General features: G+C 45.8%; 3 protein-coding genes across 4 annotated transcripts in view; 2 read left to right on the top strand and 1 right to left on the bottom strand.

Annotated features, from left to right (window-relative positions):
• Stan (Protocadherin-like wing polarity protein stan) overlaps positions 1-4,706 on the top strand; it is a 64,249-nt gene extending 59,543 nt beyond the window's left edge. The window contains exons 25-32 of the mRNA XM_077691582.1: positions 186-406; positions 1,548-1,614; positions 1,758-1,837; positions 3,132-3,300; positions 3,393-3,488; positions 3,782-3,941; positions 4,060-4,230; positions 4,684-4,706. Of these exons, the coding sequence (XP_077547708.1) occupies positions 186-406; positions 1,548-1,614; positions 1,758-1,837; positions 3,132-3,300; positions 3,393-3,488; positions 3,782-3,941; positions 4,060-4,230; positions 4,684-4,706 (987 nt within the window). The remainder of the gene's footprint in view (positions 1-185; positions 407-1,547; positions 1,615-1,757; positions 1,838-3,131; positions 3,301-3,392; positions 3,489-3,781; positions 3,942-4,059; positions 4,231-4,683) is intronic.
• A 2,175-nt stretch (positions 4,707-6,881) lies between these two features.
• LOC144158879 (uncharacterized) lies at positions 6,882-11,199 on the top strand. 2 transcript variants are annotated; one of them, XR_013320193.1, is made up of 2 exons: positions 6,882-7,346; positions 10,897-11,199. XR_013320193.1 is itself a non-coding variant. In XM_077690054.1 (2 exons), the coding sequence occupies exons 1-2, from the start codon at positions 6,895-6,897 to the stop codon at positions 10,919-10,921; spliced, it is 423 nt and encodes a 140-aa protein (XP_077546180.1). In that variant the 5' UTR covers positions 6,882-6,894; the 3' UTR covers positions 10,922-11,199. The 2 variants fall into 2 exon arrangements, 1 of the variants encoding a protein (XP_077546180.1); XM_077690054.1 differs by having other exon boundaries at positions 6,882-7,292.
• On the bottom strand, positions 10,848-23,830 carry Caly (ubiquitin carboxyl-terminal hydrolase calypso). The gene is made up of 9 exons (XM_077690052.1): positions 23,630-23,830; positions 23,484-23,568; positions 23,246-23,375; positions 23,059-23,178; positions 21,915-22,163; positions 17,385-17,525; positions 14,771-15,002; positions 14,009-14,175; positions 10,848-13,295 (listed from the first exon to the last, which is right to left on the bottom strand). Exons 1-9 carry the CDS (start codon positions 23,685-23,687, stop codon positions 13,110-13,112), a joined length of 1,368 nt encoding a protein of 455 aa, XP_077546178.1. The 5' UTR covers positions 23,688-23,830; the 3' UTR covers positions 10,848-13,109.
• Between the last annotated feature and the right edge of the window lie 74 nt (positions 23,831-23,904).

Consider the following 23,904-nt stretch of genomic DNA (forward strand, 5'->3'; position numbering starts at 1 on the left):
ACCACAGCCTTCGCAGTGCTTCCGCATACGATGGGAAGAGTGAAAGTGTTTATCGGAAGTGTTGCAGGGCCCCTTTAAACAGTCCTGTGTCGTCCCGCGCTACATGACAATGGGAGGAGGACAATAACGGAGTCACGTGCCCCCCTCTCCCTCTTTGTCTGCCATGTCGTGGTTCCTGGTTCCAGTTCCCGTGCAAGTTGCTGGCCATCTCGCTGCACTACGGCTTCCTGTGCGTGTTTGCGTGGCTGTCGCTGGACGCGGTGCACCTGTACCGCATGCTGACCGAGATGAAGGACGTCAACCACGGCCACATGCGCTTCTACTACTCCCTCGGGTACGGCGCGCCCGCCGTGGTCGTTGGCCTGGCCGTCGGCGTCCGAGCCGACCACTACGCCACCCACAACTTGTGAGTACCGCTACAACACACCAGTGCCACAACGCTGTAATAATGCATCGTGTGGGGCTAAAGTATGATGTATAGAAAGATTCAGAGTTGTTGTTGTGTTTACGTTTACAGTAAAACCTCGTTACAAGAGACACTGTCACAAGAGACACTTGGTTATAGGAGACATTTGAATGAAGACAGTCTGGTCGGTTTTTCCTACGTTTGCCATGTTAGCAACATTGTGTACAAGAGACACATTTTCCGGCTCCCTTGAGTGTCTCTTGTAACGATGTTTTACTATTTAATAGCCTCAGGGCTCACTAGACATTAAGCGAGTCCGATCTATGTCCAGAAAACTAGGTTAGCCTCACAGAGTTGCCTCCTCTTACGATAAAATCACTCGCGATAAAAGATGATGGGTACATCCTCGATGCACTTTATTGTCTCTTATGAGGAGACGTGTTGCAATCTTATTCATGGGTCTTCTATCTCTGCTGCTGTCTTGTGTGAGGAGGACATCTACACTTACGTGAAAAGCAGTTCATCTTCTCATCAGTGAGCAGCAGAATTAATAAATTTATGGCATTGTAATAAATGTATTGTAAATCATAATCGTTAGTTTAAATCAGACCTGCCTCCCCCTCCTGGTGTTTAATCTCTTATCATTTCTGTAGCTCCTTAAAAATGCCTAGAGGCTGTCTTGGGCTCAGTTCAGTCAAATAGTGCTCTGAAAAGGGCTGTGAGAGTTGCTTGCTGCACTTGTGCTATTGTAGTGACTTGGAAACACAAGTCGTGATTTGGTAGTTGGACAGCAGAGTTAAATCAGAAAGAAGAAAAAAATATATACCACCCGTACCTTGCTTTTGTAATCATCATTTGTTCCGCAAATGCGGTGAACAAGAGAACTTGACGTGAAGGTTGGTTTAGTGATGTTTGGGATACCCCTGTCACTTGAATCCCTTGATGTGCTATAACATGACTCCTGATAGTCAGCCGCATCAAGGCACTGGGAGAATTTGTTCGGCGTTTCTAACCATTAGGTAACCCTTAGGTAACAGGTAACATGCCTTCGGTAACAGGTGGTTACTGTCAGGTTAGTGCACGTGTTTAGTGACGTCTGTGAGCTTGATCACTCTGTTGTGTGTGTACTCCACTTTTGCAGCTGCTGGCTTTCCATGTACGAGAACATTGTGTGGAGCATGGTGGGACCTATCTGTGTCATGGTGCTGGTACGTACCACTAACATGCATAGTTTGAACCCTGGTACTTCGCGATGGTTGTTAAAGTGCCAAATAGAGAACAACCCGTACGTTCACCTCGCAGTCACAGCCATTTTTTTTTTCTCCTTCTTTCCTTTCTTTCTTTCACGCAGGCAACTCTCATCATCTTCTCATTTTCGATTCGAGCAAGCGTCCAGATCAAGGACACTGTGATGGACTTTGGGAACTTGAGGTCAGTACACTGAGAGATCGAGTTGGTGCAAACATTGGGAAGACGTTCTTTATGATAACCTCGGTTGACCGATATCATTCTCTGGAAGCTTTGAAGGAACTGGAGCCTGTTTAAATCACCGCCTTTACCAAAAGTGAAAGACTGTGTTCAATCCTCAGAGGAGCCAAGACTTCATTCTTTCTGCATTCTTATTTTTGAGGATTCAGCTGCTGTTCCTCTGCGTTCAGTTCCTGGCTGCCACATGGGCTACTAATCTGTCATTGCATTGAACTTGCATTAGATTTCGTTCGTCGGGAGTTGATCCGAAGCTGAAGCATTCTTTGAATGCAATAGCATATTCATGGTCATTGCCGTGTCTGACTGTCATTCTGTCTGTAATTTGATAGGTATGAAGGGAGAGGATGGAGAGGGGATCTCTGCCTCTTCCCGTACGAGTGCTGTGCCACTCTACTGAGGTGACAAATTTCGTCACATTTTGAAACTCTGCATAAACTTCGGAAGAGTTGAGTCAGTTTGTAACATTACAGCTATCGCAAACTAGTCTGTTTGTTTCAGTGATCAGAGGATTCAGCTTTGGTGAATTCAGTGCACTGGGAGAATACAGAGCAGCCTTGCAGCTGTGTGTGGTCAAACCTGTTGGAATACCAAGGAAAGATCGCTGTTGTAACTGGAAATTGTAACGAGCTTGTTTACAGAAGAAAGAAGAGACGATTTCAGCAGTGTAGCAAGCAGCAGGGCGGCTTTCTCAGCGAAAGATCCGAAATGCGTTAGTTTGTACTTCTTTAAGCTCACTTGCATCATATGTCTGACGTGCTTACTACCCTTCTCGCCAAGTTGACTTGCATTGCAAGCCAGGTTGTAGAGCCTAGCCAGAAGGGAAATACTGTATTTGCACGATTGTAATGTGCAGGTAAGTTTGTGTAGGAAGATAAAAAAAAAAAATTATTTCACGCCGATTCTATCGCGCAGATTTAGAACTGGGATTTGGGAGTATTTAGTGTCCATGTCAATGCTGCTGGCCACTTTGAACCCGATTGTAACGTGCACACGAATTTGGAAGCTAATTTTAGCAACACAAGGTCTGCGTTAGAATTGTGCAAATACGGTAGGTTGGAGGTTGATGGAAATGGAAGGGGATTGCACCAAGTGCACATTTGGCTTGTGCTAGTCAGTCTTGTTATACTTGGTAATAAAGCATAGTGGCACTAGGCGGTGTGTTTTACCTTACACCATGATGTCGGTGGCGTCACATTTATACCAATCTAATTGTTACTGGGGCTGTTCATTCTTCCAGGGTGCTGCTATGGGTGAGCGTGTTGCTCCTGCCTCTTGTCGGAAGCTGTTGGACGCTTGCACTCCTGTCGGTCAGCGATGAACCGCCGGCGCTTCGTCTCGCGTTCCCGACAATGTGTCTCGTGACGGGCATCTACATCTTCCTCGGATACTGCATCCTGAACCGAAGGGTTAGTTTGGAGCCGATTCCGCGACTTCTTGCTGTTTCTTTCGAGGCTCTGTCTTACATGCGGTGTTGCGACGCTCATTTTCCGCCCTTTAGGTTCGCCAACACCTCTGCTACGTTTGGGCGAGGTTGCGAGGCAAGAAGGTTCCTTACGACGAAAGTCTGAGTGGGACCAGGGCATCCATGATTTCGGTTAGTGACTGTTCTTTTTCTTTTGTGCTGTTACAATGCGTTTTCACATATTCGACATTGGGCGTTGTGTGTCTCGGCATGAAGCTTGGGATTAAAAAGTACCTCCAAAGTGGTGAAGTGGATCGATCCACTTCCCAATGCTGCGAGTTAAGGAGCAAGATTCACAAAAAGATTATTCGCACATACGCATTCACTCACTCCTTGTTTACTATGATTTGTAGCTGCTGCTATTTGCACAGTAAAAACTTTCAGTTGAAGCTAACCTTTTTCCTCTCTCTCTAATGGATTTTTAGAGATCAGCACTGGCATACCATAACTCGTCGTTTGACATCCTTCACCGCAATGTTGGAATCTCGACGTCGTCGACGACGAGCCGTTCGACAGCAAAGACATCAAGTAGCCCCTGGAACAGTAACGGAAGGATTCATCATCGGAGGAGCCACATACATACCGGTAAGCAACCCCCCGTCGCTTATTGAGGACTCGGACCGCCAACGGTCCATCTTTAGAGTGCAGTTGAGGTGTGAAACACGAGGTTACTGTAATTAACATGCGACCAATTCAACGACAGATCCAGATGCCGGGGAGGTGGTGCGCAAACGTCGCACGACGTCAGACTCAGATTCAGAAATGTCCTTGGACCATGCCTCGCTTGACCTTGCCTCAAGCCATTCCTCGGATGAGGAGGAGACCAAGCCATCATGGAGAGACACTGCCGGTCTTCCGACTGTTCGCGAGGAAGGCAAGTTGAAATTCCCACTTTGTCTGGCGTCCGAGCGCAGAGTCCTAGAGTGGAGACTTCTCAGGATGAGATTTTAGATCGGAAACCTTCTTCATGGTTTGAAAAAAGCTGGAGGTCATTGGGGATTCTAGTTCCACGGGTTGCTTCGACCTTTCAGAGTCAATTGGTTATAGATGGAATCATTTCCTGCAGAATAATAAAGCAATGTGGTTGAATTAACCTGACCACTGCAGACCCAGCCTGATGGATTGGTTGAAGTCAAATTGTGAGCCATCCAATTACCTATCTCACAGCTGAAAATGCATGGTTTATGTGGGCAAAACTCAAATTACGTGTAAATGTTTTGAGCGGCTGCAACTCGACCACCAGAGCCAAGAACGCTTTGCCGCTTCGAATGCAGTTAAACCTGATAAACAAAGTTGACAAAAATTCACAATTTTTCGTTGGATGCAGGTTTCGAGTTCAGGCTCGCATGAATGAAGCAGAAACGGGACCAAAATGCTAGACATTAGTGGGGGTGAATTTAAAGGATTTATTTCACAGCGAAAAGTTGCGTGATTTGTGCCTGCTGCTTTCCCACGAACTTAGTCATTACATGGCGCTCAAAAAAGCAATGTCAGCCCCATGTTCACAAATGTAACTTAAGTGTCACTTTTGGGTCATTTCACGCCAAACGTCCCAGAGAGTTCGCTCGACCGTCTTCGATTACACTATAAAAATTCGTGGTTGATCACTTCTTCACCCTATTAATTCTCCTAGCCGATTTTTGGCGGGAAAAATTTTTTCTGTCTTTTACAGCCATTTGAAAACCGCGGCGGAGACAAAAACCTACGTTGCGAAAAAAAATTGCCAAAAATAAAATAATATACGGAGCGCAGTGAAAAAATTCCAGGTGATAGAAAAGCAAGCACGTTTCCTTGCTACAATGCATTTGCAGTTTCTAGTGTGTTTCAAAATAGGTTCTGTTTGGAAGCAAAGTGACTTTTCTGAGCAATTTTTACACACTTTTTTTACAGCTATTGAAACTTTTGTAGAGGCAATGCAGCTGCATACTTTGTTTATATTGTTGACGATAAGTGCGGAAGAAAAATATGGGAGCGGGGAAGCGGGTAGCTTCAGTGCGATAAAGATGTAAACTTTGAAAAATTTGCGGAATTGTCCATGTTCAGACGTTCATCACGCTGTGTGGTGGTCAATGTAAAAATACAGGCTTAGGCTCACTTGAAAGTGTGTACAAAGGGGATTTATTTCAGAAAGTTTAATCGGAGTACTTTTCGTTTTAAGCGAGAAAGTGATTTTTATATTGAGCACCAACCACGGCCCCAGACGGCGGGCTGGAAGTCCGCTTCACTGCAACGACACTTCCTGCGCGGCAATGGAGAGGTCCAGCGCGTTTTGAGTTTTCACGCGGTTACCTGCTCTAAAGGAGGGCGGCAGGCTGGTACTGGATTTCGGAAAGGCGTCATCGGCAGGTGATTAGTTGTTGGAGCTCATACATACCGAAACGCTGCGTTCATGGACATGGTACAGATGTAGCAGGAGATTGGCTGCAGGTCCGGTCTCGATGCATTTAAGAGTCTGCGCTTTTCCTCGCGGTCGCCGACGTGGGTTCTATCCCCACTTGGAAAGTCTCAGTGGTGGAGTAAGACATAAGCCCAGCATTGACAGCGGTTATGGTACCAAGTGATGAAAGGTGCGAGGTGCGCGAACCTTTCAAAGATATTGTCAAATCAAACATCCTTGAGTTTTTTTTTTTTTTTTTTTTTGTACCCGTCACACTGTGAATCACGTTAATTCGACTTCATTTAGAGAACATTTTTCTGCCGATTCCTGCTATCACTTTGCTGATTTTGTTAGATCCATTACCTCAGCTCTCTGGGACGTTTGGCGTAGAATGACCCTTTTGCCTTTGACTCTTTTCAATGGCTCAACCTGTTTAAGGACCAGAGTTATGCAGAAGGACGCCTTTTCGTGAACTTGATGCTCTTTTCCGCGCTCAAAATTGGTAAGAGGGTTCTAGCTGGGATACTGTATCGGGTGGCGACGTTCTTAGTTGCCGGTGGAGATGGCACTTAAAATTGTGAGCTTGTCTTGAAAAGACAAAAATTTTCATTTTTTGGCAGCCGAACTCATCACCGACGAACCAACACCACAGATAGCAGTGGAGACGTGCGACTACATGCCGGCAGGCAGGCCTAGCACCTAACTGACACCGTACTTACACTGTACGCGCATAGTAGTTTGCGGTGCGGGCAAAGTTCGCTAAATTAGTGCATTTATCGTGCCGATTTTTCAGAAAAACTGCAAAAAACAGCAGCTCATCAACGTAGCGAATTCGTTATAGTATCAAGGCTAACCGTCGCAACACCTTCGAGGTCGCAAACACGCAGATTTCAATGGGCCTGACAATGAGGAATTGAAAAGCTTCGTTACATCCAGGAATTCGTTACATAGAGGTTCTTTAGATCCAGGTTTAACTATACTACAACAGATGGCGCCAGCTATTGCGGTGCAGGCTGAAAATAATTTGTTGGCTAAGACAGAAGAAAATTAAAATTTGAATGTTCAGAGATGTGCAGTCCGACGCATGCAACTGACATTGAAGGAACGAAAAGGTCCAACTGTCTTTGACCTGTTTCGTTTTCAGATCCACCACTTCCAGTCATGACAGCGCTGCCGCCCGTCTCGCTCGCTCCGGCCGGTCCGACCGACGTGGTCGCGCCCTCCATCTACAACGGCGGCAGTCTTTGGGACTGTGGACTGCCCTTGCAGTTTGGACAGCACCAGTTGAGCTCGCCCCCACCACAGCTGGGGGTCATGACCTCGTCCCCGCTGGGGTCGTTGACCTCTCCGCACGGCGGCTACGCGACAACGACGGCCGGAGTGACCTCCCCCTACAGCAACAACCCGCCGCCGCTGCCTTCGCCGCAGGGGATCCTGTCGAACGTGCAGTGGGCCGACGAAGACGGGGAGTTCCGCAACAACCTCGACCAGCCGACCAGGGGCAAGGAGGGCCTCTGCCACAAGCCCAACATGCCCCCGCTTGCGGCGTCCGATTCCGAGTGAGTGCCGGGCAGCACTTCTTCGTCACGCTGGATTCAGGCGCACCTTTCTGTGTAAGCTCCACCACCAAAGAGAGTGTGCACGCTCCGTAGATGGCTCGAACGCATTTGTGGGGTCAGTCACCCATGGTTGCGACATTCAGATTCCAAGTCAATGCAGGCCGGGCACTTCCTGTTACACCTAGCGCCGTCTAGTGGTCAGCTTTGAACGCTGCAGCAATCTTTTTGCTCAAGAACGAGCTAGCTGTCGTCCTCTTGGCCTAGTGGGTAGCGTTGCTGCTTCTAATGCTCACGTCCTGGGTATTATTTCATTTTATTATTGGAAGGATTTCTTTATTGAAAAAAATGCTTCCTTAGATCAGTTACATGCATTCGTTTTATAAATAAGGGTGCTTTTAGTACCTTTTAGGTCGGGTTAGGTCTGGTGAGCAGCGTTTCAGCATTGTGCTTAAAGTTCTGCATCGCACCGGAAGTGCCCACCCTGTACTGACATGAGAACGGAATGTGTCACCCCTTGGGTACAGGTTGACGTGTGAACATTGTACACCGCAAGCAAAGGACGGACTGAAAGAACGCAAATGCACGCAGACTATCGCTCAGAATGTGCAACGTGACGCGTACATGGAATGCGCTCATCGGGAAAACGGTTCATGACACGCAGCATCGAATCTGTGCATCATGAGCTGTCTACCCGACTCTGTCATTGCGTATGCTCTTTACGTACCATGCTTCCACTGGACAAGCCAGTTCATATGCAGTTCTCTCTTGACCAGCCTTCTCTGTGGTGTGCCTTGTTCTTACGTCAACGTGCATTTGAACCACCCTTCTCGAGTTTCCTGTGTGCTGCTATTCTCGAGTATGCAATCACCAGGGAGGATGGAACACTGGCTAACTTGCGTCTCCCTCTCCCCCGATATCTACCTGTCTGCTCTACCTTTGAAAGCTTTCACATTGAAAGCTACTTTGGTATTGTTAGGGCGCGTGTCTAGCTCTTCAACACATGAAACGCAGCAGCAAACCAGGCAGGAACCTTACCTCAAAAACTATACTGCCCTTTCCTAAAAAAAATTGAAAGAAGTGCGAAACCTTTCCGGCATCAAAACTGCGTCAAAACTGTGCCCAATCGATTATCAAACCTTCAAAGACACAAATTGCAGACAAAGAACGAACCGATGCGATGATTTTTTGTGCACTAAGTAAACGCTTCTACAAATGACGTAAATGTATACTGATACGCTGTTTGCGAGTGAAAGGTGTACTAAATTGCACTCCTTCATGATCGATGCGTGCATGTATTGTCTTACCTGGAAACGTTCATTTTTCGTGGTTTTCAAGTAACTGTTTCACTCACAATGGAAGCCCGGTCTCGCGCACACGCTGTTTGTCCAGAGATCTCATCAGAGCTTTTCGGTCGACCAACCGGTCTATGGGGAGATGCGTTAGTTTTTTGACCTGTCCGTCCACGCAATAAAACCTGGGGGGCTTCCATTAACCTGTTCACTCTGTGTAACACCATTGGAACAGCTTCACGGAATCGAAGAAAAAAGTTGTTCAAGTGAGACTTTGTTGAACTAAGAGTTGTTATACAATATTTAGGCAGGGAATGTCGGAAAACCTTGACTGAGACGTTCGGCCGAGTTAAGCTTTAGTGGAGTGCGTAGCGGAATAAGCGGGATAAGAGAAGAAATATTCGGAGGTTTGTTGATGTACTTCACACAGTTTCGCACATAGAGTCAGTTCACTCGTCAGCAGAACTGTAAACCCCCTTCTTGTTTGTATATGTGATGTTTGTGTCACATGGTATGGAACATCAAAAGCTTGGGGGATTTAAAAATTCTATTAGCTCAAGCACTTTTTTGAAAGAGCTATTCATGAACTCACAACTATGGGCCACTGTTCCAAAAGCATGCTTAATAGTGTGGCTTTAAGGTGAATTCCAAGCAGTGTCTCAAAATTTGTGAAACTTGGTGTTGTTACGGCAATAAGTGTCTCAAACTTAGAGGGGCCATTAAGACAAAATACAAGCTTGTTTTATTCGAAAGATTTCGTGTTTTATAGTGACCTCAGCGCTTGTCCAAATGCAAATGATGCTTTATTCACCGAGAAATTGATAAATTTAAGTCAAAATTTTGATTTTACCGCTAAATTGTGCGTTTTCGTGGTATGCAATGACATCACAGGAACCGACTGCTCTGCAGCCGATTGCGAAACCTCGTTTACCGTTAGTGGACCTAGATGGCGCCACCATACCGTGGCAAGCTGTTTTCTGCCTTTGGTTTGTTTTTGACCGTATTTAAACCTGGCTTGTTTTTGTTCTGGGAGAAAATAATCGTTTCGTCAAACATGGTGCTCGCTCGACAAATATGGTCACGTAAGACACCGTTGCTTGCGTCATTCGGCCAGTGTCGTCCGAGACAACCCCGAAGCCCCGCAATCCTGCGCAGCTAAATCAAGCATAGTGCATGCAGTACCAACAGCAGTACGCATCGGTACTTCTATGTTTATGTGTGCTTTCGTAACTTACACTGTTTGTCCCACCATTCTTAATGCTTTAAAAAGAATGTGCCCTGAAATTAAGTGCAAATAGCTCGTTCAGCAAGCTTATAAACTCTCCCTGATTTGCGTTTTCTTTTGCCAGCCTCCACCAATCGCAGAGCTGGCTGGTATGACATCATAGGTTCTGTTGCGGGAAATGAGCTAGTGGGCCGCATGGCCATTCCATTTTTTTCCTAATTGTATAGCTTATTTGAGCGAAGTTTACGTTAAAAGTGATGTCACTATGATTTTAACGAGGCAATCTTTGGAATATTGCGCCAAACTTGTGTTTTGTCATCACGGCCCCTTTAGGGGGACACTTTATAACAGCTCTTTTAAGTTTTTAAGTAAATTCCGTGAAACTTGCCAGTCTTGCTGCTTTTTCCTGACTGAGTTCAAATATGCCATTATTTTTTTAGTCAGCCAATTACTTCCCAAGATAACTAGAGATAATTAGCCATTTTTGGAGGAACAGTAGACAAAACAGTGTTAGTCATACAACTGTAATCTTTACATTTTCCAATACTATGAACCCCAGTGAATGCAATAAGAGAAGCGGTTTCTTGATGCACTGCTCGGAACTCATTTTACAGCTCATTAAACCTTGGCGTTTGAAATGGCCATTTGGAAGTGGTTCCTTGCTACTGGTGCCACCAAAGTATAATGAGCTGTAAAATTAGTCCCGCTTCTCTTATTGCACTCACCAGGGTTCATAGTATTGGAAAATACAGATTATAGTTTTATGACTAACACTATTTTGTCTATTGTTCTTCTAAAAATGGCTAATTATCTCTAATTACTGGGGAACTAATTGACTGACCCTGAAAATAATGGCATATTTGAAATGAGAGGGAAAAAACCAGCAAAACTGACAAGTTTCACAGACTTCACTTAACAATTAAAAGGAGCTGTTTTAAGAGCAGTGTCCCTTGAAGCAGACGAATTTTCCCACATCCAAATTCTTCCCATGAGCGGCTTCAGCCGAAGCAGAGGCCTCAGAAAAGACAGACAGCAGGTGTGTTCTCAACAATGAATCTCTCTTATTCTCATCCACTGCCACTCGTTTCAGAGACAGCAACGAGACGTCGGTCTAGAAAGATCTCAAGGCAGCAGCATCAGCGCAGCCGTCGTCTGCCAACTCTGTACATAGAGACGCCAACAACAAGAACAAGCTCGTTGCAAGGACGTTGCAACACATCGCGACCTTGCAAGGAGGGAACAAAGGGAGCGAACAACTTTCACATTCCATCCACTCTGGGACCAATCAACGCTTTCACAAATAAAATGCACGCATAAACACACACACATAAACAGACTCGAGGGCCTTGTATAACTGCCCGGACATGCCAATAAAGAGTGCGCCAAACGGTAACCACGTTGACATCATTGTCCCCCTCTGCTATGCCACATGTGAACTTTGCGGGGAGACGGAAACATCGGAGAAATGCTCAAAGTGCAGTTTTTGTTTCGAAAATGAAGTTGGCTTTTAAATGCAAGTCTTGTTCTGGGAAGAGAATGCTGACTTCACTGCGTTGCAAAGTTTACATCAAGTAGGACATAAAAATTTTTTTAAAAAAAGGTGCGGCGTTGAGTTTTTGCAAAAAAGATGTTTTGTGCCAGTGCTTGTAAGCTTTGCTCCCCAAGTTGTGAGCTCCATCTCATTGATAGAAGTTTGTTTTAAAAGTATTGGTAGGCAGAAAATTTTATGACGTGTTGGTCACGACATTTCTACTTAACTTAAGGGGGGGGGGGGGGGGGGGGGGCTGCTTTGCTACTCACATTATTGCTACTGGTGTAATTACCACGCTCAAATTCCTTCTGCAGCATTGAGTACGTGCCCGTAATACACATTTCTGTGTCGAATGCTACAAACTATTTCCTAGGTTCACGCCGTCAGCTAGAATTTTAGCCTGACAAAAATTTTGTGACTTTTTTTCATTGGGTGGTTTGAAAATGGCTGCAGTATCTAATCTCATGCAGGAGTTTGTTTATGCACTATGGTAACGGGCAACTGTTTTCAGCACCCCCCCCCCCCCCCCAAAAAAAGCTCTACCTTTCTTTTTTAGACTCTCTGAAATTGGTTTAGAAATGTTTCTTAAATGTTTCTAGATTTATAACTTTAGTCTTTAATCTGCATTACCAAAAAAAAAAAATTCAAACTCCTACAAGAATAAATGGCACTTCAAATAGCATTTTTAAGAGCGGTATTATTAATTCTTCAAAAAACAAAAGCCGCAACAAAAATTCCATAAAACGCATTTCTTGCTTTATTGCAGCTGCAAGCTGAGCTCTCGATAACAAACTCACAAAATAACTCTAACATCACATGTTGCGTGTTTCTAGCTTTTGTTTTTTCACAAGTCTTGCCTATAAGCTGCCTTGGAGAAAAAAAATGCACCCTTCGAGACCACACCTTGGGAAATGCTTCCAGTCATAAACAATCAAGACGGCCTATAAAGAACATGGATGTCTCCAACAATTAGCTGGAGAGAACAGCCTATTATCAATACAATATAATATTATTATGCAATAATAGCATTATAATTTGCGTCACTCTTATAGCGTTATTATTACTGTAGAACGGCTAAAGTCACCTGTGGTATGCTGTTACGTTAAGGATAAAGGTTAATAACTGGACTATCAGTAACTTTCACACTCACCAAAATTGCCACAATTTATGCTGTTTTCATTTTGTGCCATTGGGCAGTTTCAATTACCAGTTCTAGACTGCCAAAGACGCTAATCTGGCATTACACTTCTTTTTATTTTTAACACCCACACCAGCGATGTAGGTCACCAAATTAAAATTTCTGTGGCCCATCGACTATATACCTTTTCAAATTCGAGAATGGGCTATTGCTGTTACAGTAACAGCAAAAGTTGACAATCGCAGATACTGCACTTGACTCAAAGTTACTCAACTCCAGCGAAAAAATGGCAGAATTTGGTCGAATTAAGCAGAATAATTGATAAGTGATGTCGGAATATGGAGTCTCAGACTCCGGTGAACCACAACGTTCGGTTCAATTGAGTAACGAAATAGGATTATCCAAGCTAATTTTAAAGCGAATCAACTACGCAACGTACTTGGATAGCGTGTAAAACCCTTCCGTTAGGTTGGCCTACAAACACTCCGACGGACTTGCAAAGTCGATTGCCCGATAGGCCAAGGTGACATACAGCTAACCCTTTCCCTCTCCAGCTAATTGTAGGAGCGAAAAATAAATCGCGATAGCCAAAAGGGCCGACGGCAACGACACATAAAACGAGCGCGCTGAAGAATCAGCGCCGTCGTTTGGGTTTGGGCGGTTGCCGCTTGCGGTCGGGGGGCGTCTGCTTGGGCAGCAGGCGTCGTTTGGGCTGCAGCTGCTGTTCCACCAGATCGGCCAGCTTTCCCTGCTCCGCAAGCATGGAGAGGAACGTGCAGATGAACTGGTCGTAGTTGTGCGTCCGTCGACAGTCATCCACCTGCGAGCGCCGCATCGTCATCGGTAAATGCCAAAAACGGCTTTTTTTCGTTCGGAGCTGCCATTTCTTTCCAGGAAATCCTGAGGTGCGGTTACTAATCGGTTAAGACCCTGTAGAAGTCAACTCGCCTTAAAACGAAAATGGGCTTCCGTGCGGAATCAATACATTACTGCCGGAATGTCGTTTATAAGTGCAGACCTTTTTCGTAGCTAATGAATAATGTGATGGTTGCATTACTTTCTTGAAAAAACTGCCAGATCGTGTGCGTCTTTCTCAGTAGCAAATGAGTATCAAATTCAAAGTAGAGTGTCTAAGATTGGCATTCACTGTGTTGTAGTAGAAGGCGATTCATGAAACACTACGATTAAGCTTTTGATAACGATTTTCAGAATGATAAGTTTGCAGAATTAAACAGCACGCTTTGAGTTTGTAGTACACGTTCAGAAGTTATTGAGAAGCGTTTTTGTAGAAGACAAACAAACTAAGTTTGGGGCGGAAAGCCTTCAAAGCAGAGGTGATCTACGCCTTATGATATGTCAGCATGATATGTAAACGCTAGTATGACAGCCATAAAATTTTATTAACCTAATTTTAATTCGCAGCTGTTGCCGCGCTTCACGCAGCTTTGAAAAGCCGCCGACTGCATATTCCGAACCAGTACATCAAACTAGACAAATAATAAAGAGAGTACCGCGCTCCGCAGAAGCGCTTACCACATATTTGCGGCGCTTGTCGACTTCGTCCTTGAGCGCGCTCTCGCAAGCGTTGATCTCTGCCTCAACGGTCTTCAACAACGCCAGCAGATCGTGCGGTGCGAACGGGTGCTCTTCGCCAAGCCGGACAACCACAAGGCGGTCGATTTCGCCGCTCGCCGAAGCACCTGCATTCCAAGTGAAAAGCAAAAAAGGAAGACAAAAATGGTTTTGAGTGCTGCTTCACTAGCGCTCAACTTCCTTGCCGAGGATGGACTGCATTTGCCAGCTTTTGTTGGTCTGGCTTGGTTCACCTGTAACACTAAACCAATCACTACGAGGCTGTCGTTAAATAAATTCAAAGGAAGCAGTCGGCAAGCCCTGTATTGCAAAAAAAAAAGCAGGCTATAAAATAACCCTCACTACTAAGTACAACTTCTGGCAATTGGAACAGACTTGCACCACTACTGAAATGCTCAAAGGAGGACTTTGAATTGCCCACTCAATGCAGCTCGGTGCTAGTGGCACAATGCAAGCATTGATGGAAGAAGAAGTACGTATGTTCTCTCGGTGGACTATCTACTGTGACTAGAGGATGCTGGGGCGGTGAGGATCAGCCAGTTTGGTTCTGCTCAACTGTCGGTCTGATCAACGCTCTTCACTGTAAATAATCCTATCGCACCGCTTTGGATCGTAACAACATCTTTTCACTGTTCCGGGCATTATTCAACAACTCCAGCTGAACTCACTCGCGGGGGGGAAGTTGTAAGCGACAGTCCTCACCTGACGACTGCTGCGCAGCCTGCTGGTTCTGCTGCTGCGACGAAGGAGTGGTCCCCGGTGGCGGCGGAGGCGACGCGCCTGGTGGCGACGCTCTCACCGGCGAATTGAACGCACTGCCCACCTCGGAGGCCGTGTCCGTGCTGGAAGAGCCCGAACTGGGCGCGGGAGAGTGCGCCTCCATCAGGGGGCTCTTGGCGTAGTTGTGGCCGTCCAGCGCTGGCTGATCGCGCACCTACGCAAGATGCGTCACCACTCCATCACGGGTCGACAAGGCAGGGGTGGCGGCGGAGACAGGGCGCCGGAAAACACACTGACAGCAAGGGGCGAATCCTACTCGAGAGAAAATGGCAATTACAGTGTGGTACGAAACATACTGGGGTTCTTCACCATCACCAGCCCGAAAATTACTCCTACACATGGTGCAAAACGTGTTGGTATTAATCATTACCATCGTCAATCTGAAAGCTGCAATTACAGCGGAGTCCACTTGTAACGATACCGTTTATAACAACACATCGGATATAACGGTGCACAACTACGGCACCGTCCACTTTTGTATGCTTTCTGTGGTAAAATAAAACGCATATTACAATGCATCAGTGCCGCGATATCGGATATAACGATTGAATCCGGTTACACCATGCACCGAAAATGCGAGCTGCCACTGCCTCTCGCGCCGACCGCGCCAGCGGCATGCGCCGCAATCACTGTGATGCGTCTCGCATCCCTCCCACACCTCAAAAAATGAGTCGACAGCGCCAAACCCCCTCCCAGTGCCGCCACTTTGACATTGCCCCCACGCCAGCTCGCACGTTCGCTTGTTGTGTCAAGTGCGTGCTGTTTTAAATCTGACTGGGTGCCTCTTCAACCGCCTTCATTCTTTCCGTGGAAGGGACGTTAGGGGCAATGTTTCGGAAACGTCCGAGTGCATCATTCGATCGTCGCGCGGACACGTGCTGCGGACCGCGGTGACATGACGCGGTTGAGCAGCCTACTCAGGTACTGTCTTTGCCGGAGGCCCAATGCATGATACAGTCCGGACTTCGTTTCCGCCAAGGGCCTTTCACCGCTTTCACTCAGCTAGGTGAAGCACTTATAGATGCCCTTGGAAAAGATGTGCGCCAGCTTCACGTGCAGCAAGCAAAGCTGACTGACTATGGCTTCTTTTCCGCTAATAAGCAGTAGTTTCGACCATGCTTGCGTGCAAATAAAATGTTTTGAGCTCTGTTTCGTCTTTTTATTCCACAACCCGCTTATAACGACTATCGGTTATAACAATGAGATTTCCTTTGCACTTGGATATTGTTATAAGTAGACTAGACTGTACACTGTGGTATGAAACATACTGATATTGATCATCATCAGCAGCAGCAGCATGAAAGTTGCAATTATGCATGAGTAAAGCACACTGATATTCATCGCTATCACATGCAATTGATGATGAATGTTGAATGCTCATGATGATGAATGTCAGTATGTTTCAAACCACAGTGTAATTGCAATTTTCTTTCCACCACGATTCACCCCTTGCTGTCAATGTGTTTTTCGGTGCAGTACCTATCACTAGCGATAAAGAAAAGGTTACACGTTCACACAATGCACCTACGTGCAATTTTTTTTCACTTCCTCTAGAATTCCAATTCATTCTGCAACATCTCTGCAGTGATGTCTTCTGTAAGTTCACAAACTATCCCAGCCTCATGTGTTGGCGAACCAATAGCATGTCCGCTAATCTGCACACGCTGCAAAAAAGAAAGAAAGAATGCAGAGATACGAATGACATTTTACAGTCATTGAGAGAAAAAGAAAACAAGGTAGCGCTAAAGTGTTAAAAAGAAAACCGTACTGCAGTGGTTGATGGGTGTTTGCGAGCTCACGATTGCTTTGAAAAGTTCTGACAGTGACATTAGTAAAGCAAACAAAGCGGGCGCAAGAGAAGCCCGCTTCAAAGTAAAGTGCCTTTTTCTGCTCGCTTAGAGCAAAAGATTGACCTCAAATGTATTAATTTACAAAAGACCCGTCGGAAAAACAGATTTGTGACAATAAATGGGGTTTAAACAGGATTTACGAAAAGTTTGTGAGAATCTGCTGCAAGCGTGATAACAGCAACAGCATCAAATGACAGTGGATTCCCAACTCCTCGAACCCAAAACTGCAAAGACCTATTGTTGCTTACTTCTGCTGTTTTAGGGGCGAAGACCCTCGGGAACTGGGGCTGCTGGCGTCTCCTGTCGTCGTAATAGTTGTTTCATGTAGTCACGGTACTAAAACACCGGGAAACTCGTTTACGCCTAGTGCTAGAACATAATGCATACTAAAAAAAAAAGAAAAAACACCGGGACATTCGTGTACGCCTCGCGGCACAGAGCTTCGTGCTTCAAAGACAAGAGGCTTTTCAAGCAAAGCTGTACACGTCCACTTCCGAACTGTTTCATCTCCGTTGGCAAAAATGCCAAGGCACCAAGAAATACAATTATACACTGCATGCTTCATCCCTCGCCAGGTTTCATGTTAGTGGAGATGGCCTGGGATTTTTTCACTGACCAACATTTCTGCGCAACCATCTGAAAAACACAAGATGAGTGCAGCGAGTCGAAGTCTGAGAAGTGCTCACCATTTGCTGAAGTGCTTCCAGCACAATGCCACGATTCGTTTTCAGCGTCCTCAGCTTCTGCTCGTACGCCTGTCTTCGGTCGGGAACCACGGCCATCAGATTAAACCGGATGTCACCGCCACCCAGCCTCTCCGTGATGACCTGCGCACGCATCTCAGTTGCAGTCAAATACGCCACCTAGCAACCGAACCTTCATGCATTTCATCCTCTCCCTCTGTAACTTCAAAAAATTCAAAATCCAAATTTTGGTGGTTTACAGTATTTTCGCGCGTATAACTCGCACAAAAAATGCGGAAATTTCAGTGGAAAAGTAGGGGTGCGGATAATACGCGGGGTTTTTCCTTTAGTGCAGCTTCACGGCAGTGCGCGTTGTGCCGTGAAGCTCCTATGCAGAAACTCGGACTAAGCCTTCTATGGCAGTGATTGTGCAAAACATACAAGGACAAGGAAGAAAAAACAAGGACGAGCGCACTCTAACAACTGAATTTTATTAGTGAATTATGATTTTCGTTTTGCAGTCAGTGTATTCTACTTGCTAAACATACGCTTTTTCTGTCTGCATAGTATGTGATGTGTTGCTTGAGCAGTAGCTTTGGTGCAGCCTTTCCTGTATCAAATCTGCAGGCAATACGCGAGGACTTTTTTTTTTTTTTCCGGAGGGATGATAGTGTGGTAGCGGATTATATGCAGGGGCGGGTTATACGCACAGAAGTATGGTAATACCTGTGCTACACAAGCATTTGAAAGGGCATTTGAATCAAATGTCCTTCGAAATTTCAAATGCCATTTGAACTGGAAGGAGTTCTCAACCTACACGTTGAAAGGCAGTTGAAAGTTTCCGCGTTCACCCACAATATTTCGATGTCACCACTGCTGTCCAGGTTGTTCTTGTAACTTGACATAAAATTTAATTTTAGAGTTGAACTGGGCCAAAACAACACAATTATTAGCAATAAAATAGATAACAACTTCCAAACGCACGCAGAACATGCACAAAACAGGCAGTTTTTTTTTTTCTTTTTTGCACTGCCGGTTCTGAGAGTGCCAAGTTTGTCTTGTAATTGTAGATCGAGTGATAGAGAACAAAAACAAGTAAAGAAATATGAAAATCGTGCACTTTAAAACCAAGTTTTACTTGTAAATAATTATTTTTGCAAATACGGTACAAAGAAACTGCATGAAAGAGTGCGAGCGTTTGCGTTTCAAAGGCCTTTCAGGCTGTCCAAAGGTCGGTTGTTGTGCTCCTTTGACTCAAATGGCATTTCAACCAAATGCCTTTGAAAAACATCATGTAGCAGCTCAAAGGTGTCATTTGAGCCAAATGACATTCGATTCAAAGGCCTGCGAAAGGCTCGTGTAGCACGGGTATACCTGACCACGTTTCTGACCCACATGCTTAGAGACCACTGTGCACCAGTAAAAAAAGTTTTACAGAGCCATCGAAACGTTCCTAACGACTACTTATTTTAGCAATACGTCACTTCTGTAGAGAAATAAAGAAATAAGGCTCGCTTGCTAGACAGCCAGTGCCATTTAATGCAAACTAGAAAAACTAAAATGTGTTTCTTGTTTATGTTATCATTTCAGTGGGGAAGCGATATATTTCAAAAATAAGCAAGCTAGTCTGTTAGGAACATTTTTTTTCGCACATTATTGAAACTTTTCATATTGGTCTACGATGGTTTTCAGGCCTGTGGGTCGTGAATTAGCAAGTCCCACAGGATTGTTATCAGGTGAGTCCCCTTCAATGTGTCAAAGCTAAAACTGGGCTATAACGCGTTTGATTGATGACTGATTGATTGTGGGGTTTAACGTGCCAACACTTCACAGGCAATGAGGCGCGCCGTACTGGAGGGCTCCAGATTAATTTTGACCACCTGGGGATCTTTAAAGGAGCCATGAAGAGAAAATACAACTTCGTTTACTTTAAAAGAACTAGGATTCAGTATCTCACTCAGCTTCATTACAGCCACAAAAGGTGTTTTTTAACGAAAAAAAAAAGCAAGGAGTATTTAAAAACTTTCAAATTTTGCGCCACAGTGACGTGTTATGAGCAAGAATGACGTCATACGGGCCAACAATAAAACATAATTTTCAGTGCGTTAACTGCACGTTAGCATTCAAGTGATGCGGTCAAATGGAACTAGAGGCCCCATTAGAGGCGTCCCGTCATGTGTCGTCGCGACAGGTCAGTTAGGCGGCCGCTAATCGCACAAACAAGCTTCCGTGACGCCACAGAAAAGTTGCGGGAAATTGGCTAGGGGGTCGCGACTGCTCCACACATTTTCTCTCCGTTGTTTGTTCGAAGATTGCGATGATATTGGTATCATTGTTATCGGGACTAAGCAGTCTTTCTAATAAACCCAACTTGTATTTTGTCTTCACGGCTCTTTTAACGTGTGCCAAAATCTTGAACACACAGGCGTTTTTGCTTTTCGCCTCCACCAAATAATCGGCCCCCGTGATTGGGGATGAACCATTTTCCAGTAGCGCAGCCCTGTTGCAGCGACCACCCGAACCACACTTGGGCGATTATAGAAGAACATGCCCCCTTTTTTACGCCTGCCCTCCGCAGGTGAGGAAGCCGTCCCTGACGCAACGTATGGTTTTGGTGGCAGAGAAATTTTTTGGTGATAGCTGCAGTGCCTACCTGTCGGCCACTTTCAGGGCTCAGAAAACGGAGAAGCACTTGGCTGGCTCGGCATTCGTAACTGGCTAACCAATATGGTGTCTTTTTGTTTACATTGTGCCCCCCCCCCCCCTCAGAATGGCGGATCGGTCGCTGGGAGCGAGAATAGCGCATGCGCAGAGCGCTACTGGAAAAAGGTCCATTGCACCCACATCCTCGGGCTCAGCAACACAACGGCCTTGACCACTGAACCACTGTAACGGGTCCTTCTGTAGCTTCAATACAAAGCAGCTATCTTCTGCACGACGATTTGGCACGTGCTACAGCCAAGTTACGGTACGTGACACACTTGACCGTGAAATAGAACATCTAAACACTTGTCTGCAAGCAAAAAATTTGCTTTTTAAAGTCAATAGTCCTTCCTGGGCCACCTAAATGCCAAAACTGTCTCTGTCACGTCATTCAACCACCTGGACAAAATACAGGCAAAAGCATGCTCGAACACGAAGTATACCATATTTTCGCGTGTATAACCCACCCCCGCATACTATAACCTGCACCCCCACTTTCCATCGACCAATAAAAAAAATATATCCCCGCGTACTGTCCGCATACCTTGTACATAAATGGATGGACCAAGGCTACTACTCAAGCAACATTGCACATTTGTTTATGCGAAAGAACTTGCCTAATTGACTACGTATAACTAGATAACTTGCCGCCTACATTTTTTCAGGTTGGTATATTGTTGAGCTGTGTGTGCAAAATAAGCACTGTCAATGGGATAACAGTGGCTTAGTCACCATTACTGTTGTAGGGGCATCACGGCCCAACACGCATTGTGGTGTAGCTGCACCAAAGGAAATACCTCGCATATAATCCGCACCTCTACTTCACCCGTGAAATTTCCGCATTTCTGGTGCGGGTTATACGTGCAAAAATACGATATATAAGCAAAAGTGTTCCAAACTACTAAACTGCTGCTACAGCTCATAGATGTCCACATTATTCAGAACAGAGGAAACCTCTGGCATATTTGAGGCAAATATAAGCACATAACTGAGAGTAGTGTTGCATCGGTTCTTACGATAGCAAATAAAAAGAAATGATGTTTTAAAATACATGCGGTGCCCCAAAAGTTTGCGCATGAGCACTGAGAACATGAAAAAATTGAATTTAGCAAACTTGCTAGCATAACGGAAACACCTCCATTGCATTCATCATATGAGGAGCAAGAGCGTTGGGAGGAGGATAGGAGGAGGGAGCTACGTCACACGTTCTGCAGACGACTATTCGGCGTACGTTACGCAAATGACGGTGGAAAACACGTCTTCGTTCATAATGGTCACGCTGCAAGGGGAAAAAAACTAAGGCCATTCCACTCAGTGGGAAAGCTATCGGAAGTTCAGAGCAGTGATTCGCCATAATGGGCTGTAGCGCTGTTATCCACTCGCTGCTACCACCCAATGCAATTCAAATTTGCCGCCTTTGCAGTGCTTGCGCACCCCCTGCCTGAAACTGCGCTAGCGGGAGTTCTGTTCTCTTTGTGCTTGCTTTTCCTCTCGCACGTGCCGGCGGTGCACGGCCACTTTTTTTCACTTACTATCGTAAAAACCAACCCAACGAGCATTCATAACTAAAGGAACACGGGCACTGCTGGTTAATTACGTGTATTTCACCTCAAATGTACCTGCAGTTTTCTTTGCGCTAAACAACGGGGAGGTGTATGACAAGCGCCAGCAGTTTTCGAACGCTTATGACTGCATAAACCGCTTGGCTTTCGAAGCCTCTGTGGGACGCCGTGACGATGGAACGCCGTATGGCTCTACTTGGGTCCAGCGAGCGAGCTACGACAAAAAGGTGAGCCCCACAAGTGCTCTGCACTGAAAAGGATGCATCACCATGCGGAACTTGTCTGTCCAGTCCTGCCCGGGTTGCCAAGGCCCGTGGTCGATGGGGAATGGTTTCAGGCCGTCCAGCTCATACAGGCGGCCATCGATGGGCACGTAGCTGACAAAGTGGAATGCCTCCATCGTTCGGCCCATGGGGACGCCATGCGGCTTCTCCTGGGGCTGGCGGGGTTCTGGCTTGGCGTGCGTGTTGTGGGCCCTCGCCAGTTCTGGTGTGTTGCCAATAGCATGGCCCTTGTTCTGTATGCAAAGAATCAACAAACTCTTACGTTGGAGCAATGTAGTTAGGACATTAAAACCTCACACAATGAATCAACTTTGATGTATGGCTCTACATTTTCCTACCACAGAGTACGGGCAAAGCAGTTGGGACAGTAAAACCTTGTTATAGTCAATGGGTCATGATAGAGCAAAATGCTCGCAGCAGCAAGAGATTCAGTGCGAGGGAGCTAATCTGAACGCTTGTTCCAGCCACCAAAATCACTTGGAAAGTAACTGCAGTGTTTCTTAGCCCACTGACTCACGAAAAGAAACATAGAAGCGTCACCTACATGGCACAGATGAAGTTTGGTATTAAAATGTGCCTCGTATATCCTCAGAAAGTTTTCCCAGCTATGCCAGCATTCCTGGCGTTTACCGCTTTCCTGGAGAATCCAAATCCAAAGTCAACAAAAGTTCAGTCTTCGTTGTTTAGGCACTGTTGTTCTGATTACTCCAGTTGTTCATGGTCCTCTACTCTCACCAATTTTTGGCGCGAGGTTAACTTTTACGCTGCTAAACACGTTTTTTTTTTTTTTTTTACACTATGCTATTCTCCAAACTGCATTTATAGATACTGCGCCAATGGAGGTCGAATAAGACGACAGCCAAAGCAAGTATTTGCCAGAATTCCGTCGCAAAACATAGTGGTGCATCAGTACAATCTGTGTAAAGACTAGATATCCAGTGATATTGCTGTTACTACGAGCTGAAAACAAAGACCTCTGTGCACGCAGTTCAAGAATGTTCAATGAGCGAAATCTAGCAGCAAAACGATGTTTGGTGAAGTTGATTGCTTTCGGGTGGATATAAATGCAGGATGCACAGCGAAGCCGCGTCTAGGGATCTATCTGGAATTATCCGTCGATTTGATTACCTCAGGATCCATGTTCCGCGTGTACTCTTTCAGCCTCGTTAGCGTCGAGCCCAGGTATATTTTCGAACAGTTGAGCAGGATACTCAGCAGCGAATGGGTGGCACAGGAATTCGGGACGATCTGCGGATAAGTAAGTCAGTGTGTCACACTCGGCGGTCCAGTCAACGCACGGGATGCGATGTGTTACCTGGTGCGCGAAAAAGATGGAGTTGACGATCTCTTCTTTCTCGACAAACTTCTCCTCTTGAACGACAACCTTCCTCCGTGATCTCCTCTCCTCGATCCATTTGAAGAGAAATATGAAGCCGTAGACCGGCCTGCGAAGGAGGAAAAACACGAAATATAGAACGCGAGACGTGTCCAACCGACCAGCTGTTACGCAGCCGTTCGACTCGCCGATTGCCGCATAAAAATGCGAAGCTCACCCTTCTATGGACTTCTGGAGGTCGTATATTTCGTCTACTTGCACGCCTTTGACGCCGAAATCCTCCAGTAATAGCGTAAACAGACCTGGAAGGCGCGACAAGAAACTGTGTTTATGTCGGGTGCGACTGCCGCGCGTACGGATTACCTGGATCACTTTCGAGTTCGAGCCAGCCATCGGCGAGACGATTGAGGTCCACAGGCATTGTCTCGGGGACGATTTAGTTATTTAAGTTCATTAAATGCATGCTGACAAGCAGCCAGCAAGCGGGGAAAGTGTTCAAAAAGCTCTCGGCGTCCGTCAGTGCGGCCACATGCCTGCGAGTGCATCTTCACCGTCGAACAGCGCACATTGTCACAGACGAAATGTTCGTCACGTCTCTAACATTGGCGACAGCTCAGTGGAGAAGGCGCTCGGTGGTT

Source organism: Haemaphysalis longicornis, unplaced genomic scaffold (assembly GCF_048455015.1).
Source record: "Haemaphysalis longicornis isolate Haplotype H1 unplaced genomic scaffold, Haemaphysalis longicornis Haplotype H1 scaffold_10, whole genome shotgun sequence".
NCBI lineage: Eukaryota > Metazoa > Arthropoda > Arachnida > Ixodida > Ixodidae > Haemaphysalis > Haemaphysalis longicornis.

Excerpts from the sequence above, each read along its gene's own strand:
- LOC144158879 (XM_077690054.1), top strand. The coding sequence starts at position 6,895 with ATGACAGCGCTGCCGCCCGTCTCGCTCGCTCCGGCCGGTCCGACCGAC. Across the intron at positions 7,293-10,896 it reads CTTGCGGCGTCCGATTCCGA|AGACAGCAACGAGACGTCGG; the intron begins GTGAGTGCCGGG and ends CACTCGTTTCAG.
- Caly (XM_077690052.1), bottom strand. The coding sequence starts at position 23,687 with ATGCCTGTGGACCTCAATCGTCTCGCCGATGGCTGGCTCGAACTCGAA. Across the intron at positions 17,526-21,914 it reads GGACAGACAAGTTCCGCATG|GTCATCACGGAGAGGCTGGG; the intron begins GTGATGCATCCT and ends ATGCGTGCGCAG. Across the intron at positions 14,176-14,770 it reads GGCTGCGCAGCAGTCGTCAG|GTGCTTCGGCGAGCGGCGAA; the intron begins GTGAGGACTGTC and ends CTTGGAATGCAG.